Source organism: Schistocerca piceifrons, chromosome 1 (assembly GCF_021461385.2).
Source record: "Schistocerca piceifrons isolate TAMUIC-IGC-003096 chromosome 1, iqSchPice1.1, whole genome shotgun sequence".
In the NCBI taxonomy this organism is placed as follows: domain Eukaryota; kingdom Metazoa; phylum Arthropoda; class Insecta; order Orthoptera; family Acrididae; genus Schistocerca; species Schistocerca piceifrons.
The window spans coordinates 706,850,154-706,875,541 of record NC_060138.1 but is presented as its reverse complement, the minus strand read 5'-3'; the positions used below and the strand labels follow the sequence as shown (position 1 = coordinate 706,875,541).

The following is a 25,388-nucleotide window of genomic DNA, read 5'->3' as shown; positions in this document are numbered from 1 at the left end:
CTTTTCTTTCCTTTTTTTCCCCCGGTTTTATTATGCACATCCAGATTTCAGCTAGTACCTAGCCATTATCTTTTTAATTTATAAATACTTGAGCAAAATTACTTGGAATAAGTGTAAATAGCATTAAGAGTTGTAGTCCAGAATGAAATTTTCACTGTGGAGTGTGTGCTGGTATGAAACATCCTAGCAGGTTAAAACTGTGTGCCAGACCAAGGCAAAAACTTAGGACCTTTGCCTTTGGTGGTCATGTGCTCTACCAACTAAGCTACCCAAGTATGACTCAGGGCCAGTCCTCACAACTTTACTTCCACCAGTATCTCATCTCCTACCTTCCAAACTTCACAGAAGCTCTCCTGCAAAACTTTCAGAGTTAAAATTTCATTTTGGAAACATCACTTAGGTTGTGGCTGAGCTACGTCTCCGCAGTGTCCTTTCTTCCAAATGGGCTAGTCTTGCAAGTTTTGCAGTAGAGCTTCTGTGAAGTTTGGAAGGCAAGAGATGAAGTATTGGTAGAATTAAACTGCAAGGAAGGGTTGTGAGTTGTGCTTAGGTAGCTCAGTCAGTAGAACACTTGTCCAGCAAAGGCAAAGGTCCTAAGTTCAAGTCTCAGTCCGGCACATGGTCTTAATCTTCCAGGAAGTTTCAAGTGTTATAGTGATGCTTTATTATTATTGCTACATACAGGTTAAGATTCTATAATTGCCTTATGTTCTGTTCATGGATATCTTCTCTCATTCCACTTCCTGAAGGTGCTCCTTCTTGACAGGATCAACAGAATATAATAAATGTATGAGTGAATGAATGAAGGGATGAAATGTATGACACTATCATCTTATTCCATGAGATCATGTCCTAACAAAAAAGCAGAATAAGTCTTTCCTGTGAAGTGTGATATTGAACAAAGCTGCATGCTGTCTCCTATGTTTTTTGATATATTCTTCCCCTTATTCTGAAGCATTCTTTTAGAAACTGTGGTAAAGGGATTTTGCAATGCTGTATGCCTTAAATCAAAAACTAAAGTGACTATAGTACTTGTAAATGAACATCTTGTAAGCTAATGGTGCTGTTTTGGCAGTCCACACTTTACTACAGCTCTATCATGCGATTAACTGCCTATCAAATGACTGTAGAGAGTTTGAGCTTGCTATCAGTGCAAAGAAAAGAAACATAATGATGAAAGACACAGACCTGCATCCACTCATACTTTGCCATTAACATCCATTCTCTAAAGACAGTGCTACTTAGTTTCACATATTTAGTATCCACAATGAATGTGGAGGCCACCACCAGTACGGCAAAAAAAAAAAAAAAACAGCTGCTATGACCAGACTCAGGAATAGTGTCTGCAGCAATAGTTTACTAATGGAAAATGTTGAGCTTTGAGTATGCTGTACCTATGTTATAAGTCCACTTCTCTAATGCAATTTTGACAGACTTTCTGAGGTAACAACAAATGAAAACAATTTTCATCTCTTCAGTCTCAAGAGAGTTTCCACAGGCTCATGGAGAGACAAAGTCCAAAATATCTACGTTCTGCAGAGAGACATTACACTCAGTCAGTACGACTTATTCAGTTAGCAACAGCTTTGATGGCTGAGATGTGGGTCTTGTGCTCTGCTGAATGGAGAACATTTTGAAAGCATATGGTCAGTCTGAAGACTTCTCTTTAACTCCACTCCCTTATACATGAAATGTGTCTAAGACTGATTTCGGAAAAAAACCAGCATCTTTCTGGGACTGTATTGAAAACATCAGGGGTGCATGACAGCTGTCTGTGGGACATGGATTAAGGCAACAGAGGACAAACTGGAAAAAAGAAAAGAACTCTACACACTGAGAGAAGGTGAAAAAAAAGAGCTACTTAAGAGCTACTTCAGCCAAACTTTCACGAAACTATATCTATCTGAACTGCACAAGGGACTGTACTTTAGAGTTGGCCCAATTAGTTACTACTGAAAATGTAGTAATTCATTCACTGTGCTATGACACCATTCTCTGATGTTCCAATGTCTACATTCATATTACTGTACACTTAGACAATAAGTTATATCTTACAGTGTGAAGGAGAAGTGGTAACATGCCAATTAGTAGAATATCTCCATTATTTTCATTTCATGTGTACAGACATCAACACACAGTTTAATAATCTATGCATGTGGTGAGTGCATTACACTATATCTTCTGAAGAAATTATTTTATTTTAGTGCATGATAAAATTCAGTGTTATTACAAAGATCATAGCCTAATTATGCAGCTCATGAATCTGTCTAATTCGTCACTGCAGCCACGCAGTCTGAGGTGCCTTGTGACTTGCCACAGTTGAGCTCCAATCTTTGAACTGCACTGTAGTTTGTATTACTGAGCACTGGTGTAGAGACACAGAAATCCAACATATAGTATTATCACTGTATGAAAGAGTAAACTCTTACTGCAGAACTACTTCAAGGGGTGGAGGATCATGCATTTATATCAGAAAAGGAACACAGTTCAAATCAAGACATGACCTCAGTACAGTAAGTGAAGACAAACACTTTGAAATATCAGCTATTGAATTAACAGGGCTTGATATCACCCAGAAGTTAATCATTTTGTGTGTGTATAGATCTCCCAGTGGTAGCATGGACAATTTTTTCAATAAATTAACAGAAATTCTAGATAAAGTCTCAAGTACAAAGGTCAACATAATTCTGTGTGGGGACATCAACATCAACACTAATATCATAAATGAATCCAGCAGCACCTTCATAAACATCCTTCAAAGTTTGGCATGTAACTATTGGTCAATAGTGCAACAAGGGTTACTACAATTACTGCATCAGTAATTGACCATATGACTACAAATATGGACAGGGAAAAATGTGATGTAGCTGTAAAAGATCTTGCACCATCAGACCATCTCTGTCAAATAACAATAGTAAAATCAGGCATTGAATCATTCCCTAAACTACAAGCCTATAAGCAACATCTATAAGAAATCAAAATAAAAGATTTTTCAAAAGAACTAGAAAACAAAGCTGGGATGAAGTATATAAGGAAACAAATGTGAATATGAAATTCTCTAAATTCTCCACATTGTTTAAAAAGAACTTTGAAAAGGCATTTCCAAAAGTATGCATGTTGTATCAACATCTCACAAAAACAGATGGATAACAGCAGGTATTAAGAATTCCTCCAAAACACTTAAACACTTCAGTTCCATGAAAAAGATTCACAATGATCCAGAATTCTTAAATTTCTATCATAAATACAAAAAGATCTATAGGAAAGTGCTGGTTGCTGCAAAAAGGTCAAATAATGACAAAATAACATATAATGCAGAGAATAAAAGCAAAGCAGTCTGGGATGTTATAAAAAAGAAACGGGGGGAGGCAAACAAACGCAGAATAACATATAACATACTGCTAAGGGAGGGGGTTAAGGTAATAAATGATCCACAACACTTAACAAACTATGTTAATGGGCATTTTTCAAGTATTGCAGAGAAGTTACAGCAAAAATTCCCAAAACAAATATAATACTTGTAAATAATGTTGCACTAAATAAAATGATGTCACTTCAAACCACAGAGAATGAAGTCAATAAAACTGTTAAAAAACTAAAAAATAAGAAGTTAGTAAGCTTAGATGAAGTACCAATGTGTGTACTGAAACATCGCATAGGGATTATACAAGGCCCATTAACAAATATAATAAATGAATTCTTCACATCAGGGACATTTCCAGAGCAGTTAAAACAGGCAAGAGTTGTACCTTTGCTTAAGTAAGGTAATGCAGAAGACATAGAAAATTACCAGCCCATTTCCCTGCTGTCAAAATTCTCAAAAATAATAGAAACAATTATGAAAGACAGATTAATGAATTACCTGAATAAATACAATCTTTTAAGTGAATCACAGATTAGTTTCCGAAGTGGCAAAAATGCGAAGTCAGCCATAGTAGAATTCACAAAAGTTGTACTTGATGCTCTTGATAAAGATGAGTGTGTCACAGACATATTTTTGGATCTTTCTAAGGCATTTGATACAGTCAACCACAAGATGCTACTAAATAAATTAGAAGCATTAGGAATAAGAGGGGTAGCTAATGACTGGTTTCGATCATACCTAGCAGACAGGGTACAAAGAGTAGAGACAACACATACTTCAAATAGATCTAAACATTTAGTTAAACACTTATCAGAACCAAAATACATTAATATAGGGGTTCTGCAAGGTGGCATATTAGGACCAATTCTATCCTGATATACATGAATGACTTTCCCAGTATTGTTACTCATGGTGAAAAAATTCTCTTCACTGATGACAGAAATGTTACAGTCACTGAAAAAACAAGAGAACTCCTTGCCAAGAAAGCAAATGAAACTCTCAAGGAAGTTTATGATTGGTCAACAAGCAATAAAGTGACACTGAACATAAAGAAAACTAATGTCATGAATTTCAGAATGAGATTTTCACTCTGCAGCGGAGTGTGCGCTGATATGAAACTCCCTGGCAGATTAAAACTGTGTGCCCGACCGAGACTCGAACTCGGGACCTTTGCCTTTCGCGGGCAAGTGCTCTACCAACTGAGCTACCGAAGCACGACTCTCGCCCGGTACTCACAGCTTTACTTCTGCCAGTACCTCGTCTCCTACCTTCCAAACTTTACAGAAGCTCTCCTGCGGACCTTGCAGAACTAGCACTCCTGAAAGAAAGGATATTGCGGGGACATGGCTTAGCCACAGCCTGGGGGATGTTTCCAGAATGAGATTTTCACTCTGCAGCGGAGTGTGCGCTGATATGAAACTCCCTGGCAGATTAAAACTGTGTGCCCGACCGAGACTCGAACTCGGGACCTTTGCCTTTCGCGGGCAAGTGCTCTACCAACTGAGCTACCGAAGCACGACTCTCGCCCGGTACTCACAGCTTTACTTCTGCCAGTACCTCGTCTCCTACCTTCCAAACTTTACAGAAGCTCTCCTGCGGACCTTGCAGAACTAGCACTCCTGAAAGAAAGGATATTGCGGGGACATGGCTTAGCCACAGCCTGGGGGATGTTTCCAGAATGAGATTTTCACTCTGCAGCGGAGTGTGCGCTGATATGAAACTCCCTGGCAGATTAAAACTGTGTGCCCGACCGAGACTCGAACTCGGGACCTTTGCCTTTCGCGGGCAAGTGCTCTACCAACTGAGCTACCGAAGCACGACTCTCGCCCGGTACTCACAGCTTTACTTCTGCCAGTACCTCGTCTCCTACCTTCCAAACTTTACAGAAGCTCTCCTGCGGACCTTGCAGAACTAGCACTCCTGAAAGAAAGGATATTGCGGGGACATGGCTTAGCCACAGCCTGGGGGATGTTTCCAGAATGAGATTTTCACTCTGCAGCGGAGTGTGCGCTGATATGAAACTCCCTGGCAGATTAAAACTGTGTGCCCGACCGAGACTCGAACTCGGGACCTTTGCCTTTCGCGGGCAAGTGCTTCTGTAAAGTTTGGAAGGTAGGAGACGAGGTACTGGCAGAAGTAAAGCTGTGAGTACCGGGCGAGAGTCGTGCTTCGGTAGCTCAGATGGTAGAGCACTTGCCCGCGAAAGGCAAAGGTCCCGAGTTCGAGTCTCGGTCGGGCACACAGTTTTAATCTGCCAGGGAGTTTCATGAATTTCAGTTTGAAGAGGAAAAATGACAATCATAAATTAAATATAGATGGCACCTCTGTAGAGCACCTCTATAGACTGTGTACCTAATGCATAATTTCTAGGGATGAATATTGATTCTCAGTTGAAGTTGTGTGAACACGCAAAGGTACTTGCAAACAGAATGTCACCAGCATGTTATGCCCTTAGAATCCTATCATCAGTGTGTAACATGCAGTGTCTTTTAGTTACATATTATTCATACGTGCACTCAATTCTTAGCTAAGGCATTCTTTTTTGGGTAACAAACACATAAAATATGAACACAATTTTCAGGAAAAGAGCCATAAGAATAATAACCAAAAATAGTAGTTGAGCTCATTGTAAAGATCTGTTCAAAACACCGGGGATTTTAACTGCTCCATGTGAATACATTTACCAGTCAGTTGTACACAAACAAAAAAAAAAACATTGGTATATACTGCACAAACAGCTCTGTCCATGACCATGCAACAAGAGATAGACTCAACTTACATTTACCAAGAAAAAAGAAACATAAGACTCAAAACAGTGTTTTCTACCAAGGAATAAAACTGTACAATAAATTACCAAAAGAGATTAAAGAAATTGCAAAAATACACTTGTTTAAACAGGCAGCTGAAAGTGCCTGTTGTGCAATATATTTTATACATTGAAGGATTACTTAGACAAAACAGAGTAGGGGTTTGATAAAAAAAATGTTACATAAATAAGTAATAATAATAATAGTAATGATTATAAAACATCCAACATTCCACATAACACCTTCACATTATGTTTTTTCCTTCGTTTTTCCTTTCTAGAAATACTTACTCCCAAGCTATGTATAGCACAATACTAACATCTCTTCCTCTTCCTTAGCTCAACAACTTGCTCATTATAGAGGGATGGTGACTCAGTTTTTCAAGATAGCAAATGGGAAGTTGCAGTACAGAAAATGGCCCAGAGATCACCAGTGTGTGTGTGTGTGTGTGTGTGTGTGTGTGTGTGTGTAGTGTTATGAAACAATGTGTGTATAGTGTGTGCAGTGACTGATAGTGGGATATTAGTGAACAGTGTGGGATTACATTATTTAATAAGTTATTTGTAAAAAAAAGTATTGTAGACCAGGAGTAAATCTAATGATTGTCTCTAATTAGAAGTCTGTAAATATATGTGTATATGAATTAGCTAACTTTAAATTGGTCTAAACTTGTAAATACTTTGACATGTCCTATATCCTTGTAAAAAGAGATCTACAGATGTTTAAAGCTGCTACTACTACTACTATTAAGTAGTGTGTAAACCTAGGGACTGATGACCTCATCAGTTTAGTCCCATAGGAATTCACCACACATTTCCATCACTGCAGTTAGCACAAATGGTTGAAAGATAAACATGGGTATTTTTTTGGCTGAAGTTACATAGCAACATGTTTTCATATGTGATAACACTGATGCAAGCTGTTGCCAATAGAAGAGTGTAACAACACATCAATAGAAGAGTGTACCTACACACTTCAATCTTCACAAAGGTTAAATTGAATAGTTTGCATGTATGGATTGTTCCAAATGCATCGAGAAAGGTATGTTTTGTGTTAAGTTTAATTGCTGGCAACATGAAAAGTGAGTGGAAGTGAATTTAAAACTCATAAAAGATGATTTACCACAGTCATAATCATATTTTTTCACATATTGAAATGTTGGAACTTCTAAGGACAGTGAACTCAAGAGAAGAAATTAATAAATTGCTTCACAATGACATTGAAACACTGAAAAGAGACATTTCAACACAAAAACAAGTAAACACTAAACAAATTAAATGGTATTTGCACATATGTGATAAAATGAAAAATATTACAGAGAACTCCATCAATGGAATAGCAAGTGATAAATACAAATGTGCTAAATGGTTACTTATAGCAAAAAGGCCAAACATGTAGGTGATACAAAAAAAGGAGATGACAGAAACAATTTCCTTTTAATAGGTTATTCTATGGTATTTGCACATGTGTAATAAAATGAAAAATATTACAGAGAACTCCGTCAGTGGAATAGCAAGCGAAAAATACAAATCTGCTAAATGGTTACCTATAGCAAAAAGGCCAAACAAGTAGGTGATACAGAAAAGGAGATGACAGAAACAATTTTAATAGGTTATTCTATGTTAAAACAAATCACTGCCCAGACTATATGACTGATGTTTGACCTAGGATTCAATCCTATCAGATAAACAAAAATTTTAAAAATGAGCTGAGTCAGAAAAGCAACACAGCCAAAAATGATAATGAAACTGAAAGGACCTTTGAATAGTGAGATCCACCATTATCAAACAAGGAACAGGAATGATTATCATAGGGATGTGCAGAGAAAATCAAACTATCTGGACAGTGCTGTTTACAAACCAAACATTCTGTACACTGCATAGCCAGATAGCGTCAAAAAATACCAGACAGTAATACATTCAAAAAAGAACTTAAAATCTACTAATAAACAACAGCTTCTGCAGCATTAATGAATAACTGGAATTTTGCTCAAATCTGTAGATCTACTTCATAACTCTCTAAACAAAAATTCATAATTATCAACCATGCCTAGATAAAACCAAACTTCTTTCATCCATGTATGTATGTATGTAATTATGCACCTAGCTTTTGTGCTGTATGTTACAATGCCTAGTTAACTAAAGTACTGGTATTTAATAGCTTTAGTGAAATCAACCAAGGGGTTTCACAAGCTTTTCTTCTATCTGTATGTACGTAATCAGAATAATGTTTTTGTTATAAAGATGTGTTGATGCCAATGATAAGATTTTGTACATGATGTAAATATGTAATATTTTATACTGTTCTGTTCTTTGACAAGTCCAATAACATGAATATGATAATATGGGCACTATATAAATAAATAGATAATTACAAAAGTGTTTTAATCCACGTGGGTACAAATTCTATCCACATCAACAGTGAGGAATAAATCATAAGTAAGACATGAAATCTGCCTGGATTGATAAAATCTGTTTACACAACCTCCAGGCTGGTAATTAGCAGCATTACAAAACAGCAGTAAGTGTTGTTAGCGAACACTGTGAAAGGTATGGGGCAGTATTCAAAGACCCAAAGAAGTTTCTGAATGACAAATGTCTGGGGAAAACTGTACTATACCTCAATAGGTTAGGCTCTATGATCTTCATTAAAATTTTTAGAGACTTGCGTAAAATCCTAAAGTAATGGACACTGATATAATTCAGATAGGGGTGATAAATGAAATACAAACACTGAAAATAAAAAGTATAAATATCAAAGGAAGCACTCACATCAATTCACAGTCAACAACAGACATGTTCTTTGCAGCACAACTAGCATATATAAATATTCTAATATTGATGAACTCAAAATTCTACTCTGAGGATGCATAAATATCAAAATAATCTGCCTGAGCAACAGTTAACAAAAGATTCTATAAAAGTTTTAAACACTGTTAACAGTTATGACGTAGCTATCAGCTTTTGTACAAGAAATATTGTAAATCTCATGGGGGCTCCTGAATTGTTGTTGATTCTTTCGAAGTTATGAAGTAAGAGAAAATTTTAATTATTTAAATGAAGAGAGTGTGTTTGAGGGTTACTCTATGGAGTTAACTGATCTGAATACAGTGATAGCAACCTATAGAATTCCTGGATGTGCTGTAACAGAAGTGTTCTTATCTAAAATTCCAATGAATGTTAGAAAACTTCAGGAAGAAAGTAAGGAAAAAAGTTGAGATCACAGCAGGCTTCAACTTAAATGTGTTTGTTGAAAGCAGTGGCTTGGTTCAAATAACATGTTTCTTGTTAACTGCTTTCTCTAGCAACTTCAGCAGTACTCAAGAATATCACAAGCATGTCAGTGACCTGTATTGATAATATTATTAAAAACTATCAGTTTGAAAATCCACATAAGTACTGCTTAGAACTAGAGATTTCATATCAATCAACCCTGTTTATTGAGCTCCTGAAAGCAGATAAAGAAAAGCTTCCAAAACATTCACCAAAAGTAAAATAGACTTTTCTGCAAAACTAAATTTTGTAACCCAGCCATTATGGCACTACAGTCCCAGCAACAGAAACTATGACAAGCTGTTAAATTGTTTTGTACACGTATTCAATGAATATTTTCTTGCCATAAATTGGCATAAGAATCTAATCAGTAAACTTAAGTGCATTACACTAGGAATGAAAATCTCCAATGCTGGAAACAGACAGCTCTACAATGAGCTGAAATCAAACAGAAATCCTTATTTTGTTATGAAGCTATAAAGCTGTATTCAGGAAAGCCATGCTGAAAACTATAACAAGTATTAATCTGTGTAGCTGTATGTCTGAAATGTATATAAAATAACATAAGCATTTGCAGTTCTTCTGATAATGTTCTTATCATAAAACATGACACATCTCCTATACAATAAATCAAATTATATGAAAACTGTTTGTAATGAGTTGAATAAATCACATTTCACATTTGAGAAATGAACTGTGTGGAATTTAAAACTTTTGTTGCATGTCTGCAGTAGGCCTACTAGCGTTTCCTGTGTCACAATGCACTGTTAGCTTACAGGTAATAATTGCTCAAGATTATACAGTATAGATATAGACATAATCATGAGAGACAAGGTCCTTGCTCTATAATGCATTGTGGGTCAGATTCCAGCTGATAAATCACAAGTTTTGAACATTCAAGTCATGAGTTACATGTAGAATTGTTAGATCTCAGTACTGTTGTTGGTAACCAAATATTATATTAATTAAGAATTAAATTGGGTGGGAAACATGCATAGAAAGTGATGTCACCAGTGTTGAAATTTCTCTGGTAAGTTTGTCATATCTAGATTACGCAATGTCACCAGTTATTCAACCGTACATATCTTATACCATAGTGCTTGTCCACATATTTGTGACCTAAAAGCTGTCCATTACATGGAACTCTGTTTGAAACACTTATTTATGTTTACTATCTACTTCTACTACCTGTTTCAAGTCCATAATAAAATAAACTTATAATACTTTAAACTGTTAAGTATTTACCTTGTTTATTCAACTATAAAACTGACTCATTTCATAAAACTGTAAATGTTGATACTGTATCTAATAGAAAATTCATGTGAGAAAACTGGAGACAAGATCACTGACCAGTACCTATCTACAGGAGCAAAATTGCGGTACAAAATTACAGATAACTGTCCTAGCCTTCACAACTATTAGCACTTTCACTAGAGGCGAAAGAGAGATAGACTGTGAAAGTTTACACAGGAGGAGCAGGTCACTCAGACCCCTAGATGAAAGGAGCCCACCTGTTGAGAGTAAAAGGAGAGGCAAAGATTTAGCACAGTTTTTTTTTAATACTGTTACATCAATAGCATTTCAATTTCACTCAGTGAAGGTAAATACTGCTCAGCCATTCAATCTCTTCATGGTTTTAAATTATAATATTGTGCAGTTCAAGTAGTTCTCAAGGTGAATTTAACTTACAGAGGAATTAGGATTCATCATTGATTTCACCCATTCTACTGATTCAGTTGTGCATGAGCGAACAGTCTCAGTTCGACCCTTCAGGTACAGCCGTGTCATTGATGCTTCATACGTAAGAGTAAATTTCCCAATGTCCTGCAAGAAAAATATTCTAGTTAATTTTTATTGTCAGCAACTGTTTGTTATATATTACATTTATGTAATTATTGTTAAAGTTAACCAGAAATAAAAGTACAAACCTAATATAAATGCAGTTATAATTATTTTCTCTTAATTGATGGTTTTTTAATTATTTTATTCTCTGTACATGCTACAATACATCAGACCTCAATTGAAACAGAGCTGTCCTCAAAAAAGAATTTATAATGATTGTGATAATTTCACATTCCAAGTATGAAATTCATGCTGCAATTCATTATACACTAGTGTAAGCAAACGTTAAAATTTGATTAGTTCCCTGTGCAACTGAGAATAAGTGTCAGTCACTGGAATGACATTCCAGATACTCACCATAAAAGACAAAAATTCAGCTTCACACAGCAGGCAAACTTATTTTTGCACATGGAAGGATCACTTCACATCACATTTTTAAGTACACACTATTAATGCTGACATTTTCTGTGAGATTTGGCTAATCAAAACAAAGTATGCAGTGCAGTTTGGAGATACTATTTAATGCACTCAAAATTCTTACCCCATAAGAACTATTTGAATTCTGGCACCTTCTTCATTTCAAAAGACTTTTACTTGTTTGTGAAGCTGGGAAAGTAGGGCTTTTACACAGGACATCACAGTTCACAAATCAATGTTAGAGTGATTGAGCAGGTAAGTAAAACATTTCTGCAGTACTGGAATATGAAACATACTCTGGCTTATGATGCATGTCAATTACAGTAGTGATATGTAGAAAAATAGCTTAAGGTACATTCTAAATATGCACGGAGGAACCGAAAAGCTCCTGGAATAATTCTGACCTTGAAAAAACTTGCATAGTACACATTTTTCTTGCTAGGATTGTGTCACAGAACTCTTTGCAAGTTCAGTCCTGCTTCCAGCCTTGGCCAGGAATATTTTGTCAGTTCATAGTGAATTGTTTTCATCACAACTGTTTTGCTGTCCTTGTTTTATCTTTTATGATGGAGTGTGTAAGTAAGAATGCTTGGCTGTGAAATTTTGCTTCCTGCTCAGGAAAACTGCCACAAAAACTGTTGTGACATTGAAAACAGCTTATAAAGATGATGTTATGTATAAGTGCTTTTCTTGTCAACTACTCAAACAAATAAAAACTCCAAGAACCCGTGTGAAACTGTGCTTGAAGACCAATGACAGCTCAGTGGACACAAGGGGAAGTTAACTGGATTGTCTTAGCTTCCAAAGCTTTAACAGATGATTTGAGAGTGAGAAGGGCCACTGTCAGATTTGTGCCTTGGATTCTGACCAACCAACACAATGAATGTCAGGTTGAAGCATGCTATATTTTGAAAGAACAGCTCCAAACTACTCCAGAATTTTTTTCAAGATCATAATTAGGGACAATTTATGGTGCTATTGTTTTACTATGAAACCAAGCAATGGAATCTATTCTCCTGAGATTCCAAAAGTGCACTGAAGATGACAGTGAACTTCTTAATCACAAATTCATTTAAATTTATTGATAAGTGTTGAAATTGTGTTATAAATAGTTCTACATTTGTAACCTAATACATAATGCATGAAATAAAAAATAAAATCAGTTCATAATAAATAACTACAGAGGTTTCTCTTGCAAAATATTTGAAACAGATCATGGTCATTTCTGTGATCACAATTGACCTTTCCTTATGGAACACACCATATAGACAATAAATAAAAAAAGATAACTACTACTTTAGATTAATTATTTAGCTGGTGTTAGCAATGCAGCACTTATCATACCCTGTAATAAGCCAATTGGATGGCCATTTGAATAAATGCATCAGGGCTGAGACGGCATTCCTTTATAAAACCTTTTCCATATGCATCATGCACAAGAAGATGCATATCGAGGTCACTGATAAGTTCACTGACAACCTGTTGAAATGACAAAAGTATCAACATATTTGTGCTAATAAAGTAAACAACATAAGTGATTTGAATAATCTATACTCACTTTATATGAGGTGTCAATGGCCTCAATACAATCTGGTTTCAAATCCCATTGCAGCCTAATTGGTGCTGGAGGTGTCACTTCTGGAGTACCATAAGCATGCCCATCAGCAGTATAACTGTGAGAAATAATTCTTTATCATTTTTTAGTATTAGCGATATAATAATGTCACATTTTCTGTCCCTTGCCAACAAAGCAAAATGTATAGGTGAAAAATCCAGAATTACATTCAATATACATACAAAGACAGTAGTCTCCTAACCTTTCAGCTAATATATGTGTGTGTATAAGACAAAAACAATGGAAGGAGTGAGGGTAACAATTCACAATATAGTTGAGACATGTAGTGGCCAACATGCACATAAACAAGACTGAAACCATTTCTAAGCTTGTGAAAGACATATTTTCCTGAAGCTAACTGAGTAACCAGTGTTGTAACCTGTTGAGGATGAGCGGTTACCTTGATTAATGAGAGGAACAAGGAGAGGGACAGAGGAGAGATAGGATGATTGCTGGTAGGGAGAAGTAGAAAACAAACTGGACTGTGGCACTACTGAGCTCACCCTGTCATAGCCAGTAGAAGTTGCAAGTGACATTATAAAGTGGAGGAGTGGGTTGGGAGAGGTGGGTGGATACAGGACAGGGGAAGTGGGAGAGATTACAAAAATAACACTGTGGTCATAGATTGATGGAGTGAAGAGGAAGACATGACAGGGGTGGAGGTGGTTTTGGAACTGGGGCCAACTGAGGTTGAATCCAGGAGGATTGCAGTATAGAAGGATGTGTTGTAAGGATAATTCCTATCTATATACATCATTCAGAGAAGATAAAGTTGTAAAAGGGGTAGGGAGGGGGTATAACTGGCTTCTGTTACTAAGCAGGCACTAGGAAGGCATGGAAGTTGACCTCAACAGCATGTTCTCCCACTGGGTGATTGTCTTTACTTTTCACCATAGTATTGAATATTCATTCAGGTGGACAGCTGGTAAGTAGCATATCCACAAAAAGGGCTACACACAACTTACAGCAGAGTTGGTATATGGCATGACTGCTTCCACAGGTGGAACAGCCTTTGACAGAGTACGACCTGCTCATGACAGGACTGGAATAGAATGTTCTCAGAGTGCATAGGACAGTCCTGCAGCTAGGCCTTCCACAGGGATATGACCTTTGTGGCAAGGAGTCAGAAGTAGCGGTAGCATAAGAATGGATGAGGAAATTTCATAGACTGCGTGGATATCATAATACCTTTTTGGGAGATACAAGAAGAACCTGAAAGATTCTTCATTTTAGGGTATGAGGTAAGGTAGTAGAAGCCCTGGTGGAGGATGTAGTTAAGTTGTTACCATCCAGAGTGTTACTGGGTAATGGACATTCTGCTCACTTATAGCTGATCCATAGGGATAGTTGGAAAATTAGAGACATTTGTGGATATGGTGATCTGTTTATGGACAATGTTTGGAGGGTAGAAACTGTCTGCGAAGCCTTTAGCAAGACTTCATTGTACTGAGCTGGGAGCTACTCATCAGTGCAGATGTACATTCACAGATGGCTAGACTATGCAGGAGAGACTTTTTAGTGTGAATGGGATGGCAGCTATTTAAGTGGCCGTGCTGTTCATGGTTGGTAGGCTTTATTGGGATAGAAGTTTTCACAGATACATCAGAGCGTTTAGGTTCATATTCACGAAGATGATGTGCTAAATTGGAAAGGGACAGATGAAACAAATAGAAGAGGAGGTGTTAAGGTCACGGAGGTTTAGGATAAAGTGTCCCAGACCTGGAGACATATTGTGAAGATATCATCAATTAACCTGGATCAGCAGAGCTGTTTAGGATCTTGGGCGACTAGAAAGGCTTTCTTTAGACAGTCCACAAATCTGTAGGCACATCAGGTTGCCATGCAATAATGAAGGGTTCTCTGTAACAATGATTTAAATTAAATATACTGAGCTCAAGTTACAGAGCATTAAAATGTTTGAAAAAAATTTTTAATTCATTTCCAATTTCTGTACATGGATTAAATTTCAGTCAAATAGAAACGAAATATTTTTGTTTCCTAATGTAGTAAGCATAGCCTTTTATGGCTTTATTTGTAAATCTTCCCATTGCTGCAGAAGCAGTTGCAAGTAGTCAATCATTTGTATAAGGCATGAATTGGTGGTTTGGAGGCAAGAGGTGTTAGATGAGGTAGTGCTCAGTGGCAGCAAGGCCATGAGTATGTGAGGTATCAGTGCACACTGGGAGCTTGTGTCATCAGTGACAAGCAAGTATCTGGATGGTTTGGGGGGGGGGGGGGGGGGGGGGGGGGGGGGGGTGCGGATGAAGTAAATGGATTATGGTGTCCTGTATATAGGAACTTATGCTGCAGGCAGTGGGTTGGAGTAGTTGATGATGTAAACCCATGATTCTTTCTCTGATAGTGCAGTAATCATCTACAATGGTGCATTCATGATCGTTAGGTTTATAGATTTTAGGAAAAGAGATGAAGGAGATGGATTCAGGGAAGAGGTTCTAGCATGTTCCTGGGAATCTGAGTAGGGATTGGAGGTTATGCCAGACTTATGGTTTGGGATAACTTTGGCAGGGCTTATACATGGCAGAGTCAGACTCTCGCCAGGCACCACTTGTCATGTAATCACTGCAGTTCTTCACAACATTGGTTGAACCTTTATCTGTATGGAGTATTATTCTCTTCCCCCTCTCCCCTCCCTCCAAACTAGTTTTCTCTGAGTTCTGTAGATGGGATTTGTCCTTATAATGATCTTTCATACTCCCAAGCCTCATGACCTCAATTTCTGTTGGCATGTCTCATACCCACCTTGTCCCTTTTCCCATGCCCCCAACTCATAAGACAAGCAGAATGCTGGTGGATGAAGATCAACAAGGAGAAATTGGTAGGGACATGATTATCAAACCTTTCATTATATATCTCCACTAGTGTGAGTCATATTCATTGCACATGGAAGATGATGCTGGATTCCTTACTATTAACTACAGAAGCATTAATTGGTGGTACTTATGGCTTTTTTTGCATGACAATTGCTTGTTGAGAGGTGGTGCAGCAGTTTTAAAAGTGGCCCTGACCTTTCACACAACCTGACATCATTTGTTCCTGCAGTGTGCCAGTACTGCTATGAGCTGCCCAACTTGCCTCCTTGTACATGCATCGCTTTGGTCCTCTCTGGAAGGTTCCAGATGGTGCAATTGTGCCTTTATAAGTGGAACACCATGCCATCCCCTGGCAGTCAGCGGTTTTTGCTCCTGATGACAACAGTGCAGACAGCTGTTGAAGGCTCGAGTAATTTAGTTAAAGTGATGCAGCTTGAAAATTGAGAAGATTTTATTTAGATAAGCCACCACAAAAGAGTCCAGTGATATAGATCTGACAGGCCTCTTGAACTGAATAGGTATTGTCTTGAGATTAAGTTATAAGATGAACATAAATAAAATTAAAATGAGGGTGATAAGTGTGGTCAAATTAGGCCAAGTAATGTTACACGGATCAGTTTAGGAAGTCAGACAATAAAGACAGTAGTTAGTTTTGCTATTTGGATAGCAAAATAACTGACAATGGTAGAAGTAAAGAGAATACAGACTGGCAATAGGACTGTTTTTCTCAAGAAAAGAAATGTCTTAACATCGAATATAAATTTAAGTTTTAATAAGTATTTTCCAAAAGTGTTTACATGGCATGTAGCATTTTGTGGGAGTCAAACATTGATGACAAATGGTACAGAGACAAAGCTTTTGAAAGTTATTGCTAGAGAAGAGTGCTGAAGATTATTTGAATACCAAGCACACAATATGGTTAAAAGAAGGGATTCGGTGATAGGACACACCTTGAAGCATCAAGGAATAATCGGTTTGGTAACAGAGGAAAATGCAGCCTCAGACATGCATGAAATTCACAAATAGAAAGATATTTATTCCCATTTTCATATAGGTTCACTAAAAAATATTGTAATCAAAAACACTGCATTGAAAAATTTCTTACCATTGGTGATCTGGTATCAACTCATCTTGTAAAACATATTCCCAAGTATGGGCCATGACAGCTCCATCAGCTCTGAAACAACAATGAAACTAACTTTCATTACATTCCAATAAACAATAAGGTAAGTATGAGTATAAATACACACCAAATACAATTAGTGTAATTTTTTATCTAGAAGTATTGTAAGATTTTTTATCAAACTAATTCAATAAAGAGGAAATATGAGATTCTTGTGCAATATCATTCCTTAAAGTGTCACAAGAGAAGGTACAAACCATCATCATTGGAAAAGATCATAAAGAACCTGGGCATAAATTTTCATTATGTGTTAATCTGCAGAGAAAAATCAAGTAAAACAAATACAGACATATGCAAATACAGAAATATTTTAATATACTTTCATATTGCATAATGAAAGTAGTAGTAAAAGACAAAGTGTTCTTGACCTGTTGAAATATTGAAGGAAATACCATATTAATTCTAGCAATCTTCAGATTAAGATGAACATAAATACAGTCCATAATATCCCAAGAACGATGGAGCGCAATAGCAAACTTACAACACATATTTAAATACACCCAGTTAAAATAAAGTCTGGAAATTTTGAAGAATATACGTGAGGTAGCAACAAAGTAAACTCTTCAATCTGAAACATATTCTGAATCTTCTAAATAATTATGGTTAGTGACAGTAACATTTAGTCATTTACTTAGCATTCAGATAACTATTTTAAATATTTCAACTCATATTATAGACCATATTCACGTATTAAGGCTCTAACAATTCCTTCGACTCTACACCAAGGAAGAAATACACTTTTGTTGCTTTCTAAGCTGAAGAATATACTGAGACCACTCTCAATGCAGAGCTGGAATGCCATGTATACTGAATGCCACTGTCTACTTTTGTCACTTTAGATAGGCCTTCAACGTGCGTCCAGTAGAGAGCTCTCAACCATGTTTCCACTTCTAGACATCTCAGAGAGAGCTCAATCTAGAGCCACACTACTGAGGAGATCTGTGCTGTACATTATGTGATCAAAAGTATCCAGGCACCTGGCAGAAAATGACTTACAAGTTCATGGTGCCCCCCATTGGTAATGCTAGAATTCAATATGGTGTTGACCCACCCTTAGCCTTGATGACAGCTTCCACTCTCGCAGGGATATGTTCAAACAGGTGCTGGAAGGTTTCTTGGGGAATGGCAGCCCATTCTTCATGGAGTGCTGCACTGAGGAGAGGTATCGATTTCGGTTGGTGATGCCTGACACAAATCGACGTTCCAAAACATCCCAAAGGTGTTCTTCAGGATTCAGGTCAGGAATCTAAGCAGGCCAGTCCATTACAGGGATGTTATTGTTGTGTAACCACTCTGCCACAGGCCATGAATTATGAACAGGTGCTCAATCATGTTGAAAGATGCAATCGCCATCGCTGCATTGCTCTTCAACAGCAGGAAGCAAGAAGGTGCTTAAAACATCATTGTAGGCCTATGCTGTGATATTGCCATGCAAAACAACAAGTGGTGCAAGCCCCCTCCGTGAAAAATGTGACCACACCGTAACACCACCGCCTTCAAATTTTACTATTGGCAGTACACACGCCGGCAGATGATGTTCACCGGGCATTCGCCATACCCACATCCTGTCATTGGATCACCACATTGTGTACTGTGATTCATCACTCCACACAATGTTTCTCCACTGTTCAATCGTCCAATGTTTACACTCCTTACACCAAGTGAGGCATTGTTTGGCACTGACTGGCATGATGTGTGGCTCATGAGTAGCCACTTTACCATGAAACTGTCATAGTACTTGCAGTGGATCCTGATGCAGTTTGGAATTCTTGTGTGATGGTCTGGATAGATGTCTGCCTATTACACATTACAACCCTCTTCAACTGTCAGCAGTCTCTGCCAATCAACAGATCAGGTCGGCCTGTATGCTTTTGTGCTGTGTATATCCCCTCATGTTTCCACTCCACTATCACATCAGAAACAGTGGACCTAGGGATGTTTGGGAGTGTGGAAATCTCACAGACATATGACACAAGTGACAGTCACCTGATCATGTTCAAAGTCCATGAGTTCCACAGAGCACCCCATTCTGCTCACTCACAATGTCTAACGACTACTGAGGTTGCTGATATGGAGCACCTGGTAGTAGGTGGCAGCATAATGCACCTAATAAGAACAATGTATGTTTTTGGGGGTGTCTGGGTACTTTTGATCACATAGTGTATGTGTATATTAACACAATACATGAGAAAAGAGAAGTGTCATGCAAATGTATAGCTGTATGGTTTAAGCAGAGTTACATTATTTAAATTAGCTGATCAGACAGAGAATTCCCTTCCCTCCTGGCCCCCAGTTGCATGACATCTTATCATCTGATGCATACTGGAAGGATGTGACATATAGGTAGACCATATAGTCTAAAATAAATTAACATTTGTGAGAATTGAAATATCCAGGAAGCAATGATGCAAATGAATAAAAACTCAAACAATTTATAGAACAGTGTCTACACCCAAGCAAGGTGAAACAGTGGTTAAGACATTGGTCTTGCATCCAGGGAGACTCTTACAGTCAGAATAGGTTTATCATTAAATATTCAAGTGATACATGGGTATTTTTACAAGAAATTCTTAAAATTGAAAGCTGCATCTTTACCAACAATTTTAAACCCTAATATCAACATTGGAAAATCTAGGATGGAATGTAACAATATTATGAAAAGGAAATTTGATACTCACCGTATAGAGGATATGTTGAGTTGCAGATAGGCACAATAAAAAGACTGTCACACATAAAGCTTTCAGCCAATAAAGCCATAGTCAAAAATAGACAAAACACACACACACACACACACACACACACACACACACACACACACACACACACACACACACACACGCACACGCACACACACGTGCAAACACAACTTGCACACATGACTGCAGTCTCAGGCAACTCTCCAGGAGAGCTCCTGTGAAGTTTGGAACATAGGAGATGAGGTGCTGGCGGAAGTAAAGCTATGAGGATGGGGCAAGAGTCATGCTTGGGTAGCTCAGAGGGTAGAGCACTTGCCCGCAAAAGGCAAAGGTCCTGAGCTTGAGTCTCGGTTCGGCACACAGTTTTAATCTGCCAGGAAGTTTCATATCAGCGCACACTCTGCTGCAGAGTGAAAATCTCATTCTGAATACAGCTGATGTTTGTTGTAGCACACCTTGGAGGCCCACACAGCCCCACTTTCCACTACAATGATCAGCAAACTCTTGTAAACATGTCAACAAGTTGTTTAATCCCTTCGAGATGATCATAGAAAGACCTGACCATAAATCCTTCAGCTTCCCATTAACAGAACTCCTATTCAATATCAGCTCAATATGAGTGCCACTGTCTCTTCAATCAATAAGCCTACACACAAAAAACTAGGTGCACCTCCAATCAAGCTTTTTGTGCAGTGGCCCTGTTCTTACAGTGAGAAATATATTCTGCTTCTGGATGTCAGTGAATTGGACATAATGTACAAAAAGCTCTCATGCCATCTCTCCTTCTTAGTTGTCACTTCTGTCCAAGTGCAGAACTTTTTTTTGGCTTGGATGCCATTCAAAGCTTTCAGATCATTGACAAAGTACATAATTTTTCACAGTTCTTTACCTTGGACAGTTTAGAGGCACTGTGTGATAAATAAAACTAAATGATCATATGGTATTATTGGCCAACAAACTCATCTGGGGTTGTTTGGCCACTTGGTGCAAGTCTTTCTATTTGATGCCACTTTGGCAACTTTCAGGACTGTGATGAAGAGATGAGATGCAATTATTAGAACAACACAAATACCCAGCCCTTGAGGGAAGAAAGTCTCCTACGCAGCTGGGATATCAAATTGGGAATCCCCTCATCTAGAGGCAGCAATGCTAACCACTAAACCATGAGTTGTGGACTGAGTGATGAGTATTATTCTCCCCTTGATGTCAGACTTGGTTGTGCCAAAAAATGTACAGCACATATCAAGCTGAGATCTGTGACTAGCCTAACAGCTACTATGCTTGCCCTAATCAGTCACTTTCCACTATCGCCTCAAACAAGAACATGATCATCTCAAGTGTCTACACATTCTGATACTGGTGAAATTCAGTCAAGGGGCTATGCCCCCAGTCATAATAAAGAAGCCTAACAGCAACTTCACCCCTGCTGCTACTACAAATCCTTACGAATGCTCAACCTGTGGTTGATTAATACAGAATTCCTGATCCAAAAGCCCTTCTGACCTAACTCAGAGGTGGCCATTTCTTCTCCAAACTCAATCTTGCTGAAGCATATTTCCCATTTCCACTTGGCAAATAGCCAATTCATATGTGGTAGTTAACATGACATTTGATGTGTGTTGCTACTATCGATTGCATTTCAGTACTGCTAGCTGCCTAGCGATTTTCCAGCATTACCTCAAACAACTTATCTTCAGCAACTCCAGTTGTGGCAATTCCTTGGGTGATACAACTGTCACATGCCAAACAGAAACTAAATATGTACACAACCTGCATCTGCTTCTCCTCGAGCTCCAGCAGAATGCTATAGAGTGAAATTTGGGTGAACAATGATTCTCCCAACCTCATGTGGAATACTTAAGCCCCTTTCTTAGCAGTAGGAGCTTAGAACTGTCACAAAAAGATGTGAAGGCATTACTCACTTATCCACACCAACAAATCTAAAGGAACTGTAAGTATTCTCAGGGAAAGTAAATTCCTACTCCAAATTCATACCACAGCCATCTCAGATTGCTTTAGACAGTGGCCTTCCAGGTAGCATTTGAAACCTTAAAATCAACCTTTATAAAAACTCCCTGCCTAGTGATACAAATTAATCATGTAGTGGATACTACAATACTGTTTTAGGCTGTTTCAGATACCAGAATACTACTTTACTGTGTATCAGAGACTACAATATAGTTTTTCTGTGTATTGCATACTACAATACTATGTTGCCATGATCAGGCACTAAAATAATGTTTTCTACTCTCAGTATTTGGAAATAAACCCATAGTTAGATATATAGATCTTTGATATCAATATTACAGAATTTAATAATGTTCAACTTATATTCCTGCAACCAATGAAGGAGGGAAAAGTTTCTAATGAACAGCAATTACAACCTTTTTTTGGACCATACACAAATCAATACACAATAACTTTGGAATCAATTTAATTGTGACTAATATTTGATTATCTTCAACAATGACACATCTTTTCTCTGCCATGCACTTCACAGAACTTGGGAGAGTGTAAATGTAAATATAGATGTACATGTAGATTAAAAACTAAAAAGTCAACCCAATTATTAAGGAACACTAGGTCATACATAATCTGATGAAACACTTAGCTCCAAAACTTGCATATTTTTAAAAACATATTGTTGTTGTGGTCTTTAGTCTCATGATAGGTCTGATGCAGCTCTCCATGCTACTGTATCCTGTGCGAGCCTTTTCATCTCTGAATAACTACAGGAGTCTACATCCTTCTTTCCTCTATAATTTTTACCCACCACACTTTCCTGCAGTACTGAAGTGGTGATCCGTTGACATCTCACAATATGTCCTATCAATTGATCCCTTCTTTTAGTCAAGTAATGCTGGAGATTTCTTGTCTCCCCATTTCTACTCCATTCCTCCCCATTAGTTACATGGCCTATCCATCTAATCTTCAGCATTATTCAATAGCACCACATTTCAAAACTCTCTAGTCTCTTCTTGTCTAGACTGTTTCATGTCAATACAGGTTTCCACTCCAGACAAATACCTTCAGAAAAGACTTCCTAGCACTTAAATCTATACCCAATGTTAACAAATTTCTCTTCTTCACAAATGCTTCTGTTACCATTGCCTGCCTGCATTTTATATTCACTCTAGTTTGGGCATCATCAGTTCTTTTGCTTCCCAAACAACAAAACTCATATACCACTTTTAGTGTCTTGTTTGCTAATCTATTTCCATTAGCATCACCTGATTTAATTTGACTACACTCCATTATCTTTGTTTTACTTTTGTTGTTGTTAATTTCATATTCTCCTTTCAAGAAGCCGTCCATTTCATTCAACTGCTCTTCCAAGTCCTTTTCTGTGTCTGATAGAATTACAATGTCACCAACAAACCACAAAGTTTTTATTTCTTCTCCCTAAACTTTAATTCCTGCTTCAAATTTTCCTTTTATTTCTTTTACAGCATGCTCAATGTACAGATTGAATAATATCGGGCATAGGTTAAAACCCTGTCTCACTCCCTTCTGAACCACTGCTTCTCTTTCATGCCCCTCGACTCTTATAACTGCTGTATGGTTTCTGTACAAATTGTATAAAATCTTTCACTCCCTTTATTTTACCACTGCTACCTTCAGAATTTCAAATAGTGAATTCCAGTTGACATTGTCAAAAGCTTTCACTAAGTGTACAAATGCTATAAATGTGGGCTTGCCTTTCTTTAATCTGTCTTCTAATAGAAGTCATTGGGTCAGTATTGCCTCATAGCTGTCTACATATCTCCAGATAGCAAAATGATTTTCTCTGAGGTCAGTTTCTACCATTTTTTCCATTCAGTAAATAATTAATGTCAATATTTTGCAATGATGACTTATTAAACTGATATTTTGGTAATATTTGCATCTGTCAGCATCTGCTTTCTTTGGAATTGAAATTATTACATTATCCTGGAAGCTGAGAGTATTTTGTTCTCCCTCAGATACCAGTAGCCCTGAGGGAACAACATCAACTCCAGGGGCTTTGTTTTGACTTACGTCTTTCACTGCTCTGTGAAATTCTTCTCACAGTATCATATCTCCCACTCATCTTCATCTATGTCCTCTTCCCTCTTGCCTTCAAGTTCATCTACCTTATAAATATCCCTTCCAACTTTCTGCTTTTCTATCTTTGCTAAGTACTGGTTTTCAAGCTGAGCTCTTTATATTCATACAACTGAAAGCCTCTTTAATTTTTCTGTAGGCAGTATCTATCTTTCCACTTGCAAAATATGCTTATAAATCCTTAGATTTGTCATCTAGCCATTCCTGCTTAGCTATTTTTCACTTCCTGTCAGTCTCATTTGACATTTGTATTCTCTTTTGTCTGCTTCATCTGTTACATTTTTACGTATTATCCTTTCAGCAGTTAAATTCAATATCTTCTGTGATATTCAAGGATTTCTACTAGGCCTTGTCTTTGTACCTACTGTTGCCTTCACTATTTCATTTCTCAAATCCACCCATTCATCTTCTATAGTATTCCTTTCCCCTGTTCTAGACAATCACTGCCTAATTCTCCCTCTGAAACTCAACAACCTCTGGTTTTTTCAACTTGTCCAGATCCCATCCAACTAATTTCCTACCTTTCTGCAATTTCTTTACTTTTAATCTATAGTTCATAAACAATAAATTGCAGTCAGAGTCCATATCTGCCCTTAGAAATGTCTTACAGTTTAAAATCTTGTTCCAAAATCTCTGTCTTACCATTATATAATAAATCTGAAATCTCCAGTGTTCCAGGTCTCTTCTACATATACAACCTTCTTTCACAATTCATAAATCAAGTGTTAGCAGTGATTAAATTTGCTCTGTTCAAAATTGTACCAGGTGGCTTCCTCTTCCATTCCTTTCCACTAGTCTATATTCATCTACTAGTTTTTCTTCTCTTCCTTCTCCTATTATCCTACATTCCCCATCATAAATAAATTTTGTCTTCCTTAACTATCCGAATAATTTCTTTTATCTCATCATATATTTCTTCAGCCTCCTCATCATCTGTGGACATAGTTGGCACATAAACTTGTACTACTGCGGTGCATGTGGGCTTAGTGTCTATACTGCCTACAACAATGCATTCACTATGTTGTTCATAGTAGCTTAGGCATATGCCAATTTTCTTATTCATTATTAAACCTACTCCTGCACTACTCCTATATGATGTTGTATTTGTAACCTTGTATTCACCTGACGATAAGTCCTGTTCCTCCAGCCACTGAACTTAACTAATTCCAACTATATATAACTTCAAGTTATCCCTTCCCTTTTTAACTTTTCTAACCTACCTGCCCAATTAAGGGCTCTACTAACATTCCATACTCTGACCCATAGAATGCCAGTTTT

At 37.5% G+C, this 25,388-nt stretch overlaps 1 protein-coding gene across 1 annotated transcript in view; it reads right to left on the bottom strand.

Moving 5' to 3' along the window:
- The window catches only part of LOC124710724 (carnitine O-palmitoyltransferase 1, liver isoform-like), a 210,599-nt gene that overhangs the window by 11,407 nt on the left and 173,804 nt on the right, over positions 1-25,388 (bottom strand). The window contains exons 11-14 of the mRNA XM_047240949.1: positions 17,254-17,325; positions 13,261-13,375; positions 13,047-13,181; positions 11,133-11,267 (exon numbers count right to left, since the gene is read on the bottom strand). Coding sequence (XP_047096905.1) covers positions 11,133-11,267; positions 13,047-13,181; positions 13,261-13,375; positions 17,254-17,325 — 457 coding nt within the window. The remainder of the gene's footprint in view (positions 1-11,132; positions 11,268-13,046; positions 13,182-13,260; positions 13,376-17,253; positions 17,326-25,388) is intronic.